Source organism: Mustelus asterias, chromosome 11 (assembly GCF_964213995.1).
Source record: "Mustelus asterias chromosome 11, sMusAst1.hap1.1, whole genome shotgun sequence".
NCBI lineage: Eukaryota > Metazoa > Chordata > Chondrichthyes > Carcharhiniformes > Triakidae > Mustelus > Mustelus asterias.
Genome location: NC_135811.1, coordinates 97,034,574 through 97,054,025, shown reverse-complemented (window position 1 = coordinate 97,054,025; position 19,452 = coordinate 97,034,574). Strand labels below are relative to the sequence as shown.

Below are 19,452 nucleotides of genomic sequence, written 5' to 3'. Positions count from 1 at the left end.
TCCTCCAATCCTCAGTGACCTTATCTGTGTCCAATGAAGAGACAAAGATTTCCGTCAGAGGCCCAGCAATTACATCTCGTCTCCCTAAGCAGTCTAGGATAGATGCCATCAGACCCTGGGGATTTGTCAGTAATGTTACCTAAAAAACCTAACACTTCCTCCCTTGTAATGGAGATTCTCTCTAACGGGTCAACACCTCCCTCTGAGACACTCCCAGTCAACAAGTCCCTCTCCTATGTGAATAGCAATGCAAAGTATTCATGCGAAGACTTTTTAAATAATAACGCTAAATCCACAGAGAATCAAAAGTTGAGATGCGCATAACCTTAGACCCTGGACCATTTTGGACTCAGGACATTTGCTGTTGATTTTCAGTCCCTATAAACTCATCTGCTGACCATTTCACTGTCAGTAATAGATCAACATGAATGAATGGGGACACCAGCTGATTGGATGACATGTTGCCAGAATAAGAATTGTATTGACAATGGCTATGATCTAATTAACATACCGATGAGCCCAAAGCAGTTAAGTACTCAAACAATACTGTGCTAGACCAGGTCTAATATCACACTACATGCATCTGCAGTTCAATGTGTTATCAGGAAAAAGTAGCTTAAAACTGCACTCATTAGAAAAACAAGACCCAGGTTATTTCAGAAAATACACGGCATCTAGTTAACTTATCAGTAAACTACTTTGCAAACTAACTAACCAGTATGTTCATTAATAGTTAATCTGCTCGAATTGTTTTGATTGAGGGAGGAATAACAGTCAGAACTTTCTTCTCCTTCCAATAGAGACCTTTAGTGCTAGCTCAACAGGCAGAAGCAGCCTCTATTTTAGCAGTTCATCTAAAGGACAGCATCTCCAACAATAAGTACATCACTGCACAAAGTGCTACACTGAAAGCAGCCAGGAAGTCCTAGTGGGAGCTACTCTATGGAGTGTGTCATCACTAAATGTGCCAAGCTGACAAAGTTGATGTATGGACATCTGGATACCCAGGAAATAGCAATGCTCCAATGTGCATCCCAAAAACCTTTGTAAAACTGAGCTTGTTCTGATGGCCCAACCATCAAGGGATTTGTTATGCTTCAGCACAAAGTCCCAAGACAGATTTGGCTCAGGCGAAATGAAAGCTGAGAATACAGCTGTAAAACTTTTAGTGTTGACCTCACTAGAAGATTATACAATATCAAAATCCTTGCAATGTGAAACCTTACTGATCCTGATTTGGTGCACAAATCAAACACATCTTTGTACTAATTATGACATTTCCATCTTACACAATAGAAGACAGACAACCATAATTTACCAATAAACTGATCCTCACTGGACAGTTTCCCATTATGAGAAAAGTTTTTTATGCTGGTGTTATTTTCAAATAATTGAGGTAAATTCATCAGTTAACATGCATTTACACTCAAGTTTATAAACACAAAGTGACTTCAGCTTCATACTAACATTAATAGGATGGTGCAAATTGAGATTCAGGGTCTGATGGTCAAAGCAGAGTGAGCCTCCGTAAACTGAATAGTTTCACCGCACTTTGACCTGACACTGCAAAAGTGCAGAAATCCATAGCGGCATCAAATGTGGTTTAACAGTGAGGGACTCCATTAGATTTTTCAGAATCAAGTTTGGGTAGGTTTGCACAAGAACAGAAATCCTTACAAATTTGCTCAACATATATTCAAATCTGTAACTTGGGGAACCAGTTTTATCCACGCACACGTTCAGAAAGGCATACGCAGGAGAGTTAAAGCTGAAGCCAGGCAGAAACCATGCAATGTAAAACAGGGTTCTGTCTGGCCTGAACCCGAAACAGCTGCCAGTCTCACTAAGTTGGGCAGCCACTTCTCTCCTGCACGCCAGGTGGTTTGATATTACAACTGCAGAATTACCACACTAAAATATTCGTCAACAATCACTTACCTCCAATTGTGCTCTCCTGAAATTCATGAAACTGCCCTTTGACAAAACGCAACACGAGGCTGGACTTCCCGACTGCCGACTCACCCAGAAGAACCAACTTAAACTGACAGATTTTATTTCCAGCAGCTGGTCCATTGGATCGAGCCGTGCCTACCCGACCCGCCATGGCCTAAAGTGCAGAGACTCCCAGAACTGTTCCAAGTTTCAACAGCAGAAGCAGTGTGATGTCAAGCTTCGGATCCCAAGGAGGCAGCTATCACCAAGTTCAGAACTGCAAAACATAAAAATTATGCTCGTATCACGGATAAAGTGTTTGTTGTAAAGTTTATTTATTAGTCACAAGTAGGCTTACATTAACCTACAATGAAGGTACTGTGAAAATCCCCCAGTCGCCACACTTTGGCACCTGTTCGGGTACACGGAGGGAGAATTTAGCATGGCCAATACACCTAACCAGCACGCCTTTCGGAATGTGGAGGAAACCAGAGCACCCGGATGAACATGCAGACTCCACAGTGACCCAAGGCAGGAATCGAACTTGGGTCCCTGGCGCTGTGAGGCAGCAGTGCTAACCACTGTGTTGCCCCTAGAGATGCCATCTCAAATTATAATACCCCAACAGGCAACTGGTTACACAGAAAAATAAAACTGGAGACCAACTCGTGCAAACTGCAAAACTGGTCACTTACTACTGTTTCTGGAGTTCACTGTGCCTTATGCTTCAAACTAACTTAGTGCGATGTTTTAGGACATTATAATGTGCTTACATAAATGCAAACTATTTCAATGCATTGCCATGCCCTCTGAGGTAATTTTAATTTATCAGGTTAACACCTCCTGCCCATATACTGACCCAAATTGATTATTTACTACCTTGTGACAAGTACCCCGAGGCAGCACTTCAACTCTAATTCCTTCGGCCTTTGCTTCTCAAACAGTTATTTTTTTGATTGCTAATCCAACTGTTTCTCCAATTAACACCAGATCAAAGGTTAAGTTACTTGGAATTGGCTTTTGACTTCAATACAAACATGAAACTTTCAATAGGAGTCTTCAGTGTGTCAGACAGTTTTAGCCACAATGCTATCATTCTGAGCCAGCCTCAAGGTGCAATCATCTGATTCACCCTATCCTGCGGATAGCTCCACAGATAGCATAGGTTTTGTGCTGGCCATTAAATCTTCCTGTTACTTTGTCAGCATCAGCAAGGTTGATTTGAATGGAAGCATAGTCCTTGGCACCAACAATTCTGTGGCTTGCAGAGTATTTACGTGGAACGTAAAGATCAACAAATTCACCAGCATCGTTCTGCACGTTGGGTTTTATTTAGTTGAGTTTTTATGCAGGGATATGGTTGGTCCATGTTTCAGCCAATATTAGTCAGGATTCCAGAAATCTGTTAAGAAATGGTGACTGTTGGGACAGATAGTAAACACTGCTCTGCCATGATAATGTAACATTCCATCTACAAGATGATCTTTTAATCTTCCAAAGGCAAGGGATGGGCACCATACGTTGAAATTGGAAAGATAATTGGTGGTTGTAAATTAATATAGGCACAAACATCGGAGAGGGGGAAGAGGAGTTTTTTTTTTAAAGGGGGGCAGGAATAAAATGTTGCACAAGGATATGGTTTTCAAAGAGGGCTCCAGAAGTGTAGCTCAAGTATCAGGTTTCAGTGTTAAAGGAAAGAGCACAAGGGAATAAGTGGTCAGCTTCAAAGTGGAAGTAAGCAAAGGTTGTTTTAGGTAGCAATTACAACAGGAGGTGGAGGATGATGACATTTGTAGTCTCCACTATATGCAAATATCACAGGTCTTCAAAATTAAGAATCCCTCGAGTTTAGAAGGCTAAGTGATAACCTGGGATAGCACATGGGATACAGGGTAATTTGGAAAAACGGATTCAAAATTGGCTCAGTTGTAGGATGATGTGGAGATTTCTGACGAAGGAGCAGCGCTCCGAAAGATAATGGTATTTGCTGCCAAATAAACCTGTTGGACTTTAACCTGGTGTTGTTAAAACTCTTACTCAGTTGTAGGAGACAGAGGGTGATGATAGAAGGCTGCTTTAGGTGACTGGAAGCCAGTGTCCAGTGGCGTACCACAGGGATCGGTGTTGGGCCCCCTATTATTCATCATTTATATAAATGACATTGATGACGATGTTAGGGGTAGGATTAGTAAGATTGGACGAGTGGCTAACAGTGAGACGAAGTGCCTTGGACTACAAGATATAGACGGAATGGTCAAATGGGCAGATAAATGTCAGATGGAATTTAACCCTGAAAAGAGGGGTGATAGGCTTGGGAAAGAGAAATTTGCCAAGAAAGTATTCAGTGAGTGGTAGGAGACTAGAAAGTTCTGTGGGCAAAGGGACCTTGGCATGTTTGTCCACAGATCTTTGAAAGTGGAAGGGCATGTTAGTAGGGTGGTGAAAAAGGCATATGGGACACTTGCCGTTATCAAGGCATAGATTACAAAAGCAGGGAAATAATGTTGGAGTTGTATCGAACTTTGGTGAGGCCACAACTAGAGTACTGTGTGCAGTTCTAGTCACCGCATTATAGGAAGGATGTGATTGCGCTGGAGGGGGTGCAGACGTGATTTACCAGGATGCCGCCTGGGATGGAACATTTAAGTTACGAAGAGAGGTTGGATAGGCTTGGGTTGTTTTCGTTGGAGCAGAGAAGACTGAAGGGTGACCTGATCAAGGTGTACAAGATTATGGGAGACATGGACAGAGTGGATAAGGAGCACTATTCCCCTTAGTTGAAAGGTCAGTCACAAGGGGACATAGGTTCAAGCTGAGGGACATGAGATTTTGGGGGGCTGGGGGGGGCGGGGGAGGTGGTGGGTGTGGAGAAAGATATGAAGAAAACCTTTTTTGCCCGTCAGGGAGGGTGGTGGAGGCAGGTTGCCTCACATCCTTTAAAAAGTATCTAAATGAGCACTTGGCACATCATAACATTCAGGACTATGGGCCAAGTGCTAGCCCATGGGATTAGCTGAGAGTTCAGGTGCTTCTAATGTGTTGGTGCAGGCTTGATAGGCCAAAGGGTCTCTTCTGCGCTGTATGATTCTATGAATCTACTTGGGTGATTAAAATGATAGAACGATAAAATGTATGCCGAGTTATGGATCAATTCAAATTTAAGAGATAGAATTTTGTTAGGCAATTGGATCAAGGATTACAGAATGGAGCAATATTAGAGTTGAGACACAGGAACTTCGTGATCTAACACTGATTGCAGACCAGACATAATATGGCTGAATGATTTCATTAGAACCAGAATAGGCAAGAGGACAGAAGTTGGAAGCTGTAATCTCAATTATACAGTAGTTTCAAACAGTGGCATTGCTGGCATAATCCCATGGATCAAACTAATGAGACCGATAAGAGAAACGAATGAGAAGATGACTACAGACGCAGAGGCTACACATGGGCTATTGGAAATACACACCTTAAGAAATTGACCACACCCCTTTGGTGAAACACTAACACGAGTGGCAGGATTCTAAGTGCAGTTTGCACAACAAATAAGACCATAAGATATAGGAGTAGAATTAGGCCAGTCATCGAGTCTGCTCCGCCATTCGATCAAAGTAGATATATTTCTCAACCCCTTTTCCCTGTACCATTTGATCCCCATACCAATCAAGAATCTATCTCTATCTTAAATACACTCATTGCCACAGAAGGCTGTGGAGGTCAGGTCAATCAGATTCATCACCCGCTGGCTGAAGAGAAATTCTCTCTCATCTTGGTTCGAAAGGATTGTCCCTTTATTCTGAGACTGTGCCCTCAGATCCTAGCCTCTCCTACTAATGGGAACATCTTCCCCACGTCCACTCTAACCAGGCCTTTTCAGTATCCTGTAAAAAACTGGAGATGCTAACATCGAAAGTTTTTGAACCTCTCTCTTAGCTATAGTTAACTGAAATTAAGCTTTATAACACAGACAAATACCTTGCCACAAAGACCTCAGAACATAAAATGGTGTCTTGCATCTCAAATATATGAAGGGGCTTTCACGTATGCATACAAGCTAGAAATTATCTATCCAACAGTCACACAATTGTCATCCATTGTTGTTTTAGAGATGGAGGAATTAAATCAGAGTAAATCAGGCTATTAGGTAAAACCTTTGTACAATTTCCCTCAGTCAGTGCAATCAACAAGATTTATTTGCCCTACCTTGTACACCCCATGTAATTCACATAAAAAGCCATGCAAATCAATTGATCAATTTAAAGCACTCAGAACCAAGGTGTACAAACACACACCCAAATCAGGGATATTTATTCCCCCACTTATTCATTATTGTAGAGATGAGTACGGTTCTGATTTCACACAATCAGCAACCCAAAGTTGCAATATCCCAATTGTTTCTTTGCTGAATGTAGGGCTGCATCTTTCAGTGGCTGTGGAGCACAGCATTACAGTTGCACCCAAAAGGTCGCTAATTTGCCACTAAGTGTAACCAGCTCACATTCTGAAAGGATCTGCCAAATCACTGTCATGTTCAGTTAAAAACCACTGGTGGGAGGTGAAGTGTTTTGTAAAACCAATCTTTTGAAATTACTTATTTTGCACTTGTTACTGGTTTCTACTCCATTTTGAAGTTTTGAGTACAAGAACTGAAAGGACAAATGGTATCAGGGAAACTAATATTCTTGCAGTTGGATTCAGAGATTTAGGAATTTCAATCATTTTAATCCCATTATGAAGGTGCTCAGTAATTTCCATAGCTCTTACCAATGGTGTATGTTAGTTTTTGGAATGATTCACATGTTAGAAATGTACTTTACAAGGTCATATGAACATACATATTAGGAGCAGGAGGAGGACACTTGACCATTCGAGTCTGCTCCACTACACAATGAGATCATGGCTGGCCTCCCACCTATCCCTGGTAACCTTTCACCCCCTTGTTTACCAAGATTCTATCTAGCTCTGCCTTAAAAACATTCAAAGACCTTGCTACCACTGCCTTTTGAGTTTTAAAGAGTCACTACCCTCAAGATTTATGGCCATCTCATAAGGGTGACCCCTAGTTCTAGATTCTCTCACAAGAGTAAACAACTTCTCCAAATCCAACCTGTCAGGATCCTTCAAGATCTTGTATGTTTAAATCAAATCATCTCTTACTCTTTGAAACTCCAGTGGATACAAAACTAGCCCAAATCTTCCCTCAATACCATCTACCCATTCTGGGTAAACCTTCTCTGAACTGCTTCCAATTTATTTACATCCTTTCTTAACAGAGACCAATGCTGTACACAGTATTTCAGATGCGGTTTTGCCAGTGGTTTGAACAACTGGAACACAATCTCCACATTTTTATATTCAATTGTCCTCACAATAGATGACAACATTCCACTAACTTTATTCATTACTTGTGGTGCCTTCATACTAGCCTTTTGTGATCATGCACTAGGACACCCAGGTCCCTCAATCTCTCAACCCTGCAATCTCTCACTATTTAAGTGATATGCTTCTCTTATTTTCCTGCCAAAACGGACAATTTCACATTTTTCTACATTATACTCCATTTGTCAGATCTTTAGCCACACACTTAACCTATGCGCCCTTTACAACTGGCTTTCCTACCTATCTTTGTAGCAGAAAATAGAGCACCTGCTGTCCCTTCATTCAAGTCATTTATATAAATTGTAAACAGTTGAGGCCCCAGCACTGATCCCCATGGCACACCACCCATATCTCGCCAACCAGAAAATTATCCATTTAAGCATAGGGTTTGCTGTTAGTCAGCCAACCAATCTTCTTTCCATATGAATATGATACCACCCTCACCACAAGCTTTCATTTTCTGTAATAACCCTTTGATGTGGCAGCTTATCAAATGCCTTCTGGAAGTCTAAGTACAGTACATCCACCCATTCCACTTTACCCACAGTAGCAAGAATAATGGAAGACACTCAGCTCGTAAAAGCCCTTTCTTTCCTCCTCTGCCTCCACTGTTAAATTTGCATGCAAAATGCTGCCAGCAGATTTAACACAACTATACCTTCGGTACTTTCGTCCAAGGTATTTATATAAATTGTAAAAGGTCGAGTTCTCAGTGCTGATCCCTGTGGCACACCACTTGTTACATCAGGGGAGGCAAATGGTACTGAACATTGTGCAATCATTGGCGAACATTCCCACTTGTGGGGGTAGGGCCTGGGTGGGATTGTGGTCGGTGCAGACTCGATGGGCCGAATGGCCTCCTTCTGCACTGTAGGGTTTCTATGATTTCTATGACTTCTGACCTTATGATGGAGGGAAGGTCACTGATGAAGCAGCTGAAGATTGTTGGGCCTAGGACACTACCCTGAGGGACTCAGGGTAGTGTCCTAGGCCCCAACAATTTGCTAAGTATCACTTCCCTGGTGATTGTAAATTTCTTCAATTCCCCCCTCCCAATGATTTACAGCTATTTTTGGGATGTTACTCGTATCCACTACAGTGAAGACTGATGCAAAAACACTTGCTCAATTCATCTGCCATCTCCATTTTCCATTGATTCATCAGACTCACTTTCTATAGGATCAATCACTAATGCTTCTCTGATTTAAGTATCTATAGAAACTTACTACTCATTTTTATATTTCTAGCTAGCTTTCTCTGGTACTCAACTTTCCCTCCTTATCATTCTTTGCTGTTCCTTATATTCTATACAATCTTCTGACCTGCTGCCACCCTTCCACAATTATATTTGTTTCTTTTAAGTTTGATACCATCTTTAACTTTAGTTAAAGAGAGATGATGAGCCCACCTCTTGGAATGCATCTATTATGCATGTTCTGAAATACCCCTTTGAACATCTGCCACTGCAACTCTATTGATTTATCCTTTAGTTCACTTTAGCTAGCTCTGCTTCTACTTCCTCATAGTTACCCTCAAGTTTAAATAGTCTTGGACCCACACCTCTCCTTCAAACCTAATGTAAAATTCACAATCATATTATGATCACTGCTACCCAGGATGCCTTCACTATGAGGTTATCAATTAATCCTATCTCAATACCAGTTTGATGTAGCCTTTCTGGTTGACTGCAGAACATGCTGTTCCAAGAAACTATCCAAAAAACATTCTATGAACTCAGCCAGGATACCTTTATCGATCTGATTTTTCCACTTTACACAAATTAAAATCCTCCACGATGTTTGCCGTACCTTTCTGCCAAGCTCCCACCATCTCTTCCCTTCTACTCTGTCCCACCACGTAGTTACAATTAGGAGGGTTGTATACTACTCCAAGTGACCTCTTACCTTTATTCCCTCATCTCAACAACACCACTTCTACATCCTGGTTTCCTGAACTTCGTAAGAAGTCTCACAACACCAGGTTAAAGTCCAACAGGTTTATTTGGTAGCAAAAGCCACTAGTTTTCGGAGCGCTGCTCCTTCATCAGGACTTACCTGACGAAGGAGCAGCACTCAAAAAACTAGTGGCTTTCGCTACCAAGTAAACCTGTTGGACTTTAACCTGGTGTTGTGAGACTTCTTACTGTGTTTACCCCAGTCCAACGCTGGCATCTCCACATCATTCCTGAACTTAGGTCATCCCCCTCTCATTCACCAATACAATTAATTAGCAGAGCCATCCCTCCACCTTTTCCAAGCTTCCTGTCCTTCCTAAAGGTCAGAAGCCTTTCAATATTCAGGTCCCAATCTATGTCATCCTATAGCCATGACCCTAATAGCCATCAGGTTGTACTTTTTCTATCTATTGCACTCAGTTCAGTAGACAATCCCATTGAGAGTGCAATTGTAAATATAAACGTTAGGCATAGTCTGCCAAACTCAGTGTACACCACAATTGGACTTAATCCTTGGATTAATCTGCTCTCTCTAACATTTCAGGTGTAAGCACATATACCATTTTAAATTCTGTTCCAGCTCTGAACATCTTAATAAATCAAATATATAAGATATCAAATGTCTACATATCAATTTAATTCAGAAAGGCTTATCTCAAAGGAGTGTAAAATATTTAAAAAACTGTTCAAGAAAGAAATTAATCCAAATCCCTTAGACAGTATTCGGGCCCTAAAAAGGAGAAGTCAGTTTAAAATTCCATTTTGTGAAGAATGATTTTAAGACTGAACACTTGTGTACTTAGCTAGTTTAAGTATCTTCTGGCTCTGATGTTTCTGAATCGACAGGGTAATCAAAACTGCCCCAAGGCACATAGCACAGTTAGAGTAACTCCAGTTGAATAAACTTGCAAATTTTGGATGGGAGTGAGGGGCAGAGAAGGGATTGAGAGAAATTTCTCGCTAAAAATTTTTTTACAAATTATTCAAGGGATGTGGGTTTTACTGGCCAGACTAGCATTTATTGCCCATCCTCAATTGCCCTCGAGCAAGTGGAGGAGAGCTGCCTTCTTAAACTGCGGTAAGAAGTCTAACAACAGCAGGTTAAAGTCCAACAGGTTTACTTGGTAGCAAAAGCCACTAGCTTTCGGAACAGGCTGTTCCTTCGTCAGGTGGGTGGGAGTTCCAAAAGCTAGTGGCTTTTGCTACCAAATAAAGCTGTTGGACTTTAACCTGGTGTTGTTAGACTTCTTACTGTGTTTACCCCAGTCCAACGCCAGCATCTCCACTTCTTAAACTGCTGCAGTCTGTGTGGCGTCAGTACACCCATGATGCTGTTAGGGAGGGAGTTCCAGAATAAAGAGCAAACAACAGGACAGCACAGGAACAGGCCCTTCGGCCCTCCAAGCCTGCGCCGATCACGTTTACCTACCTAAACCAACCACTTATATCCCTTTATTCCCCGTTTGCTCATTTGCCTATCAAGGCAAGTCTTAAATGTGGCTAACATAATGCCTCAACCATCTCAGTTGGCAGTGCATTCTAGGCCCCCGCCACCCTGTGTAAAAAAACCTCCCCCGCACATCTCCACTGAACCTGTACCCCCTTATAATTGTCATTTTTGCCCTGGGAAAAAGCTTCCAACTGTTCACCCTATCTAGACCTCTCAATTTTATAAACTTCTATCAGGTCGCCCTCTCAGGCTTCATCTTTCCAGGGAGAACAATCCCAGTTTATTCAATAACTAATACCCTTCATACCAGGCTGGTAAACCTTTTCTGCACTCTCTCCAAAGCCTCCACATCCTTCTGGTAGTGTGGTGACCAGAATTGGACACAGTATTCCAAATATAGCCTAACCGACATTTATACAACTAACAATTTGCCAACTTTTATACTCGATGCCCCGTCCGATGAAGGCAAACATGCCATATGCTTTCTTTACCACCTTTTCCACTTGTGCTTTCACTTCAGGATCTGTGGACCTGTACTGCCAGATGTGTGTGTCTACCTCCTATAGTTCTGCCATTTATTTTATAGCTCCTACCCGAATTGGATCTACCAAAATGCATCACTTCATATTTGTCCGGATTAAATCCCATCTGCCATTTTTCTGCCCAATTTTCCAGTCTATCCATATCCTGCTGTATTCTCTGACAATCTTCATCACTATCTGCAACTCTGCCAATCTTAGTATCTGTAAACTTGCTAATCAGACCAGCTACGTTTTCTTCCAAGTCATTTGTATACATTACAAACAGCAGAGGTCCCAGCACTGATCCCTGCGGAACACCACTAGTTACAGACCTCTATTCAGAAAAACACCCTTCCACTGCTACTCTCTCTTCGATGGCCAAGTCAGTTCTGAATCCATCTAGCTAGTTCACCCGATTCCTGTGAGATTTAATCTTTTGCACAAGCCTGCCATAAGGGACCTTGTCAAATGCCTTACTAAAGTCCACGTAGACAACATCCATAGCCTTCCCTAGTCAACCATTTTTGTCACCTCCTCAAAAACTCAATTATGGAGACATGAGCTCCCAAGTACAAATCATGCTGTCACTAACAAGACTATTCAGTTCTAAATCTGCATAGATCCTATTCCTAAGAATCATCTCCAACAGTTTCATTATCACTGACGTCAAGCTCACTAGCCTATTACCCGGGTTATCCTTGCTACCTTTCTTAAATAACGGGACACCATTGGCTATCCTCCAATCCTCTGGTACCTCACCAGTGGCCAACCAAGAAACAAAGATTTCTGTTAGAGACCCAGCAATTTCATCTCATCTCCCTCAGTAATCTGGGATAGATGCCATCTGGCCCTGAGGATTTGTCTACCTTAATGCTTTTTATTCACCTAACACTTCCTCCCTTGTAATGATAACTTGTTCTAAACGGTTTACACATCCTTCCAAGACACCATCAATCGATGTGTCCCTCTCCTTTGTGAATTCCAATGCCCACTTCCTTTGGTTCTACACAATTTCCCTCCTTTGTCCTTAAGTGGACCAACTTTCTCTAGCTACCCTCTTGTTCCTAATGTATAAAATGCCTTGGGATTCTCCTTAATCCTGTTTGCCAAAGACATTTCGTGATCCCTTCTTGCCTTAACTCAGTTTGAGCTCTTTTCTACTTTTCCCGAACTCTTCAGATGCTTCATCTGTTTTTAATTACCTAGACCTCATCTACGCATCCTTTTTCTTTTTGACAAGACTCAATTTCCCTCGTCATCCATGGTTCCTGAATCCTGCCTTTTTGTTCTTCCTTTTCATAGGCACATGCCTGTCCTGCACGCCGATCAACTGCTTCTTAAAAGACTCCCACATGCCTAATGTGGATTTACCCTCAAACAGCCTCCAAATCCTGCCTAATTTGGTTGTAGTTAGCCTTCCCCCAATTTAGCACCTTAACCCTAGGACAACACTCGTCCTTTTCCATCAGTAACCAAAAGCTTACGGAATTGCGATCACTGTTCACCACATGTTCCCCCGCTGCAACTTTGATGACCCGGCCAGGCTCATTCCCTAGTACTAGGTTCAGTATAGCTCCCTCGTTGTTCCGAAAAGCCTTCCTGGACACACATTCCTCACCATCTGGACCCTTGGCCCTAAGAGATTGCCAGTCAATGAGGAAAATTAAAGTTTCCCACGACAACAACCCTATTTCAACATCTATCCAGAATCTGCTTACATATCTGTTCCTCAAGTTCACGTGGGCTGTCGGGAGGCCTGTAATACAGCCCCATCATAGTGACTCTCCCCTTCCTGTTTCTGAGTTCTACCCAGTGTCTCATTACATGATTCTTCCAAGATGTCCTCCCCCTGTACAGCTGTAATATGTTCCCTAACCAGTATTGCGAATCCCCCACCTCTTTTACCTTCCCGTCTCGCCCAAAACATTTATATTCCGCAATATTTAGCAGCTAGTTCTGTCCCTCTTTTAACCAAGTCTCCGTTATCGCATCCACATCCAAGTGGCACACAAGAATCAAGGCTCTGAGTTCATCTGTCTTACCTGTTATACTTCTTGCATTGAATACATGGAAAAAACACTCAGTCATTTCCCAGTTCTTACAACATCAAAATATTTCACTGCTAATCACTTTTAAAGCCACTCATTATGGGAAAACAGCATCTAATTTGTACACAAAATCCCACAAGGAAACAAATTACCACTGTGTTGAGGAACAAATGTTGGCTGGGACATTTCTGAATAATGCCAACGCATTTTAAATCCATCTGTTAAATTGGAGGCAAGAGTCTCGCCTGAAGGGCAACACCTGCAATTCAGCACTGAAGGTTCATGCATTCTGGAAGAAGCCCATAGTGTTCAATTCTTGCTTGCACCCAGAATCTTGAGACTTGAGGCAAGAGTGCAACCACTGGTCAAAACTAACACTTGGATGAATCAAGCAGCAACAGGGAATGCAGAGATATCTGGACATATCAGCAAAATAATTGATTTTGTTAACAATCATTGAATGGTGCTCTCCTGCGTTGTAATCATTTGGTCTATCATGTCCAAACTGGCCCTCTACAAGAGCAACTCAGCTAGTCCCATTATCCCACCTTTCCCCTCCATAGCCACACAAAATGTATCTTTTAAAAGTCACAATTGAATAAAAATCTCCACCATATTTTTAGAGAGTGCATTCCAGAACTTAAATGTCACCTTTGGATCTTACACCACTCACCTTAAATCAATGTTCTCTCGTAGATAAAGGCAGGGCTTACGTCAGCAGTTGTGAAGTCAGATTATTTTTAAATGGCTAATGGAAATTTAAGTGCGATTTCATTCTCCAGACAAATGCTGCTCATCTCAAATGATTTAATTAAATGACAGAGCAGATACGAGGGGCTGAATGGCCTACTTCTACCCAATTGCAGAATAGGGAAATTAGGGGTGGCAGGAGGTAGGTTGCAAAGCAGGGTTTCAAGTGGGGAGAAATGCAGCAAAACAAGAGGGAGTGTATTTCACAGCCGAAGTCCAAGGTAGACACTGCAATGCTGCCAATAATTATGAATAGGAGACCCAAACACTACAGAATGTCATGAGGTCACTCAGAATTTGCTCTTGGTGAATGAAAGGGAAAACGTACTTAATCAAGAGGGAAAGTCACCACCAGACCTAAAGGAGAATGATTAACTTGGATGTTAGTTTAATCCAGCTAGGCTAAGTATTGCCGACAGCAAATTGTCTTTACAATATCAGCGCTCAATGCTTAATCACACACAGAAATAACAGTTAATTGTGACTAACTTTCTTTTAATTGGCTTGACATTTACAAGTGGTCCTTATGAGTGCAATTATTTGTATAGAACACTTACCTGTACAGAGTACAGGTACTCTGCTGGCATGGCATCAATAAAAAGCAGTCTACAACTTCACTGCTGTCAGTTTATGCAGATATTAACACTGAAGCCTAGTCAAACTAATGGCACCTATTAGATTTTAATAGTTTATTGCAAATGAAAGCATTTAGAAAGACAAGGCAAGAAAGAAAGCAATTACTGGAGATTCTTCCTCTTCTGAACTCTTTTCAAAGTGAAACACGTTTTTGACTCCCTGCCTCAAGAAAAGTTCTAGCTGATAGATTTACACAAACTCCAGATCTCAATTACAGAAGCAAAACAAGCATAGAATCCCTACAGTGTAGCAAGAGGCTATTCGGTCCATCGAGTCGGCACTGACCACAATCTCACCCAGGCCCTATTCTGGTAACCTCACATTTACCCTGCTAATCTCCCTGACACTAGGGTCAATTTAGCATGGCCAATCAACCTAACCCGCACATCTTCGGACTGTGGGAGGAAACCGGAACACCTGGGAGGAAGCCCACACAGACACGGGGAGAATGTGCAAACTCCATACAGACAGTGACCCGAGGCCGGAATTGAACCCAGGTCCCTGGCGCTGTGAGGCAGCAGTGCTCACCCACTGTGCCACCTTGCTGCCCATGCAAGCATATGCTGCTTGGAACAGAATTTGTGTACCCTGAAATTGTTGAAACTAATGTCATAGTGAAGACGCATCCCCTGCCTATACAATCACGGGGTGGTGACATTTTGCACTGCAAATGCCAGGCCATAATTTCCTGGGACCTTGGCCCTGCTCCTTGATGCAATGTTAGAACCATGGCTTCCTGCTGAAATTTTCCAGCTTTTCCTGTTTTTGTTTCAGATTCCAACATCCGCAGTATTTTACCTTCACCTTAAAAATGAGTGTGGTGCCCTCATTAGGCACCTTATTTGTGACCTGGCTTTAACAGGTCCTATTGCAAGGTAACAGAAACTAAGTTCTGCTGAAAGGTCATCTGCCTGAAACATTAACTGTTTCTTTCCACAGGTGCTGCATGGCCTGAGTGTTTATATCAGATTTCCAGCATCTGCAGTATTCTACTTGTGACAAATTATTTCGGGAGGGAATGAGTTGCTGGCTTCCAGCCTGAAACTATCATTCAAATGTGGACTTCTGTAATTCAGATGATGAATCCCATGCGTTGAGTGTCATTAAAGATCATAATTTGTCCATCTTGATCTTAAAATCAAAGGCAGAAATCAGAAATAGTCCACATTTGAAATGATAGTTTAAGACTGGAAGCTAGCAATTCATTCTCTTCCGAAATAGCACAAGAGATAACCAAAGCATTGAACTTGTTTTGTTTGCGGCAATCTGAAAGGAAGAGGGTGGGGTGGTGGAGTGGCACAGTGTCACTGTCCCATTTAAATCAATGAACCAGACAAATACAAATCCTCAAAGTGAACCATCTATCAAAAGTGTTCATTAAGTTGTGTGCATCAGTTAACCATTAACTATCCACCTTAAAAACACTTGCGGGCCAAAGGAGCATCACATCAATGGGTTTTTTTTATTTTGGCCACTGCCGATACGGCTCCCAATCCATTGGTATGCTTGTTGCAGCACATTCCAATTATTAGCCCAGCAAACTGAGGTTGAAGTCAGGGCATCAGAATGCTTTAACTCACCACTTGTAGTCACTTCCAGGCCACATAGTCACTGCAAAACACCACATCAAACAAGCAATCAACTAGCATAGTTAAAAATAGAACTGCTTTTTGAAAGGAGTTTCAGGCAACTGATGTTTATAACTGTCTAGGAAGTTACCATTAGCAACAACATCCATTGTAAGCTAGTTGCATTGGAAATGCACCTGGGCATTTGAAAAGAAAATATATATGAACCACAATCTACTGCAATAGAAATGCTCATTAAATTCTACATTGGGGATCAGAGGTATTATTGGCTACACCATTACTACCGGCACACTTGCTAAATTGCTAATCAAAATACTGTAAACACTCAGCAAAATGAGGAGCAAACTGTGAAGTTAATGAAAAACATACCCGAGCTAGACATAAAACAAACGCTGGGTACCAAAAGGTGCAGAAAGTGTTTGAAAATATATCCAGCAGTTGTTTTACCTCCTGGTCATATCTCTTCTCACCAGGTCACAAAGGTACTGGATCCAGAATGAACACCCCTTCTCCGCATCAAATAACTGGTTGGACTGTATTGCAAAGGATGCAGGAAGTGCCCAGGTGAAATTCCTCAAATTTTCCATCAGCTCCTCCCTCTGCACACTTCAATACACAGCCACACACTGAATAGTTTTACAAGCAATGGCACACCTCTGGTCTATTCTCTAAATTTTACTATTTGGTAAGGCAAGATGCTGATGAGCTATTTTCCACTAATGGCATCACAGCCAAGTTTAATCTCATTCTCTCAAATTGCCATTGGTGCCGTTTCCATCAAGAGTCACTAGATGATAAAGCAGGAGTGGAGAACTAATGCACTTCTACTCTCCTTTTGGGCACTAAGCCAAAACATTCATGGGTTGATACTTGCTAAAATCAACGCAGCATAGAACCTTCCTGATTCGTATGGCGCAGTATTCCCATTCTCTTCAGGGTGCAGGAGGAAAGACAAGGATGATATCTTAGGATTGCATTCAAAGCAGCATTAATATATTACCATACATGATTGGTCCACAAAATGCTTCTGCTCTTTGCTGAAATTTCTTTCCCATACCTCAAATGAACTTATTCAAGATATTCACTTTCCAGGGATGTTTGCTCTCCAGTCTCATGCACTATTATCCATTGTTTGCTTCTTGCTGTCAACCATTAGGCCAGAGTTAAATTGTCAGAAGTGGTCTAATTATGTGTTCTCTTAGCCGTCCCATGGGGAATAACCAACCTCAGCAGCAAAAGAACTATTCCAACTTCAGCATTAATCCAACGCTGATCACTTCCATTTAAACAGGCCCAGTGCGCATGAAAATCTCAGTGTGCTGGTTACGTCAGGGCAAAGCTGACAACTAAGAGCAAATAATAGCAAAAAGATAAAAAGTTCAAATGTCAATCAGAAGTGGAATTATCCTTTTAAGAAGCATTTTGTCCAAATATTAATGATAACATAGAAAAACTACAGCACAAACAGGTCCTTCGGCCCACAAGTTGTGCCGAACACATCCCTACCTTCTAGACCTACCTATAACTCTCCATCCTATTATGCTCCATGTACTCATCCAGGAGTCTCTTAAAAGACCCTATTGAGTTCGCCTCCACCACCACTGACGGCAGCCGATTCCACTCACCCACCACCCTCTGAAAAACTTACCCCTAACATCTCCCCTGTACCTACCCCCCAGCACCCTAAACCTGTGTCCTCTCGTAGCAGACATTTCCACCCTGGGAAAAAGCCTCCGAGAGTCCACCTGATCTATGCCTCTCAACATCTTATACAAGTTAACTAAACGACAAGAATAAAAGTATTATGGGGCATAGGAAGATAATTGGACTATTTAACTCGAGTCTGTCTTGTGACATCCACATTCTCACCTTTGCCCTTGTCTCAATATTGCTGGTTTACAAAAATCACATTTTAAATGGAACTTTTAAAAGCTTAGATACAGAATAGGCTGACTAACTGATCAATAATACAGATTTCATTGATACAAATACTTCCTTAAACAAACTGCAGCATCAATAGCACCAGCTGTCAAATCGAGACGCCTTCAGCAGAGTACTTAAAAAAAAAACTCTGACCAGAATACTAAACAGTTTCTACGACAATATTCCACAGATGCCAAAATTTCATCCAACAACTGCATAAGCTGCCGCCCAAGGAGACAGCAAAATGTCTTAGCCAACAGTCATAAGCACATAACCATCATCCTCCAAAACTTGGAGAGATAAAATGTACCAGTCTATACATTGCAACCACTGTAATATTGTAACATGCGCAAGGATATCATATTGCCACAATAGAGGTTATTTACTGACATTAACCATTCAACATAATGCCATCTCGTTCTGGCACCACTGAACTGACTTTTAAGATTGCAGGTTGCCAAATTCCTGCTACAGTACAAACCTTTGCATCATTTTCTAATTTCCCCAATGGAGTGCAGTATTTGGCCTTGCTTCCCTCAGTGGCAATGGATCTTAATTCCATTACGGATGGTTAAAATGGTTCACTTTGGACGATACCATTCTGCTCATTAAACACTATCCCAACAATTTTCCATTAAAAAAAGCATTCCATTATTGACCCAGCTTTAATTTTTTAAAAACTAACCAAAGCTTGAGCTCAGTCGGGGAATTAAAGGAAAAATAAATATTTTTTGTCGCTTGTGTGTTTGCAGTGAATTTGTAAACTTGCTCCCAGAGAAAATTCTGTGCTGCAAGGTTTCCTTTTTTTTTAAAAAAAGTGTTGCTTTAAATGAAAACCATAGCTAGCAAGCTGAGGAAATAGAACCGAGGATGGAAGAGAATAGCAGCAAGATAAAGCATCTTTCTGCAATCGGCTAGGTAGCAGTGGTTAGCGCTGCTTTTCACAGCACCAGGGACTCGGGTTGGGCCACTGTGTGTGGAGTTTGCACGTCCTCGATGTGTGGGTTTCCTCCCAGTCTGAAAGACGTGATTAGGTGGATTGACCCGAACAGGCGACGGACTGTGGTGACTCGGGGAATTTCACAGTAAATTCATTACAGTGTTAATGTAAGCTTTAGAATCATAGAAACCCTATAGTGCAGAAAGAGGCCACCTGACCCATCTGCACTGACTACAATTACACCCAGGCCCTACCCCCATATCCCTACACATTTACCCACTAATCCTCTAACCTATGCACGTCAGGACACGAAGGGGCAATTTTAGCATG

General features: G+C 41.8%; 1 protein-coding gene and 1 pseudogene across 1 annotated transcript in view; both read right to left on the bottom strand.

Annotated features, from left to right (window-relative positions):
• Positions 1 to 19,452, bottom strand: part of LOC144500706 (ras-related protein Rab-5C) — a 49,931-nt gene that overhangs the window by 14,738 nt on the left and 15,741 nt on the right. The window contains exon 2 of the mRNA XM_078224039.1: positions 1,939 to 2,209. Coding sequence (XP_078080165.1) covers positions 1,939 to 2,104 — 166 coding nt within the window. The 5' untranslated portion in view covers positions 2,105 to 2,209. The remainder of the gene's footprint in view (positions 1 to 1,938; positions 2,210 to 19,452) is intronic.
• On the bottom strand, positions 3,000 to 14,621 carry LOC144500281 (small ribosomal subunit protein eS21 pseudogene; annotated as a pseudogene).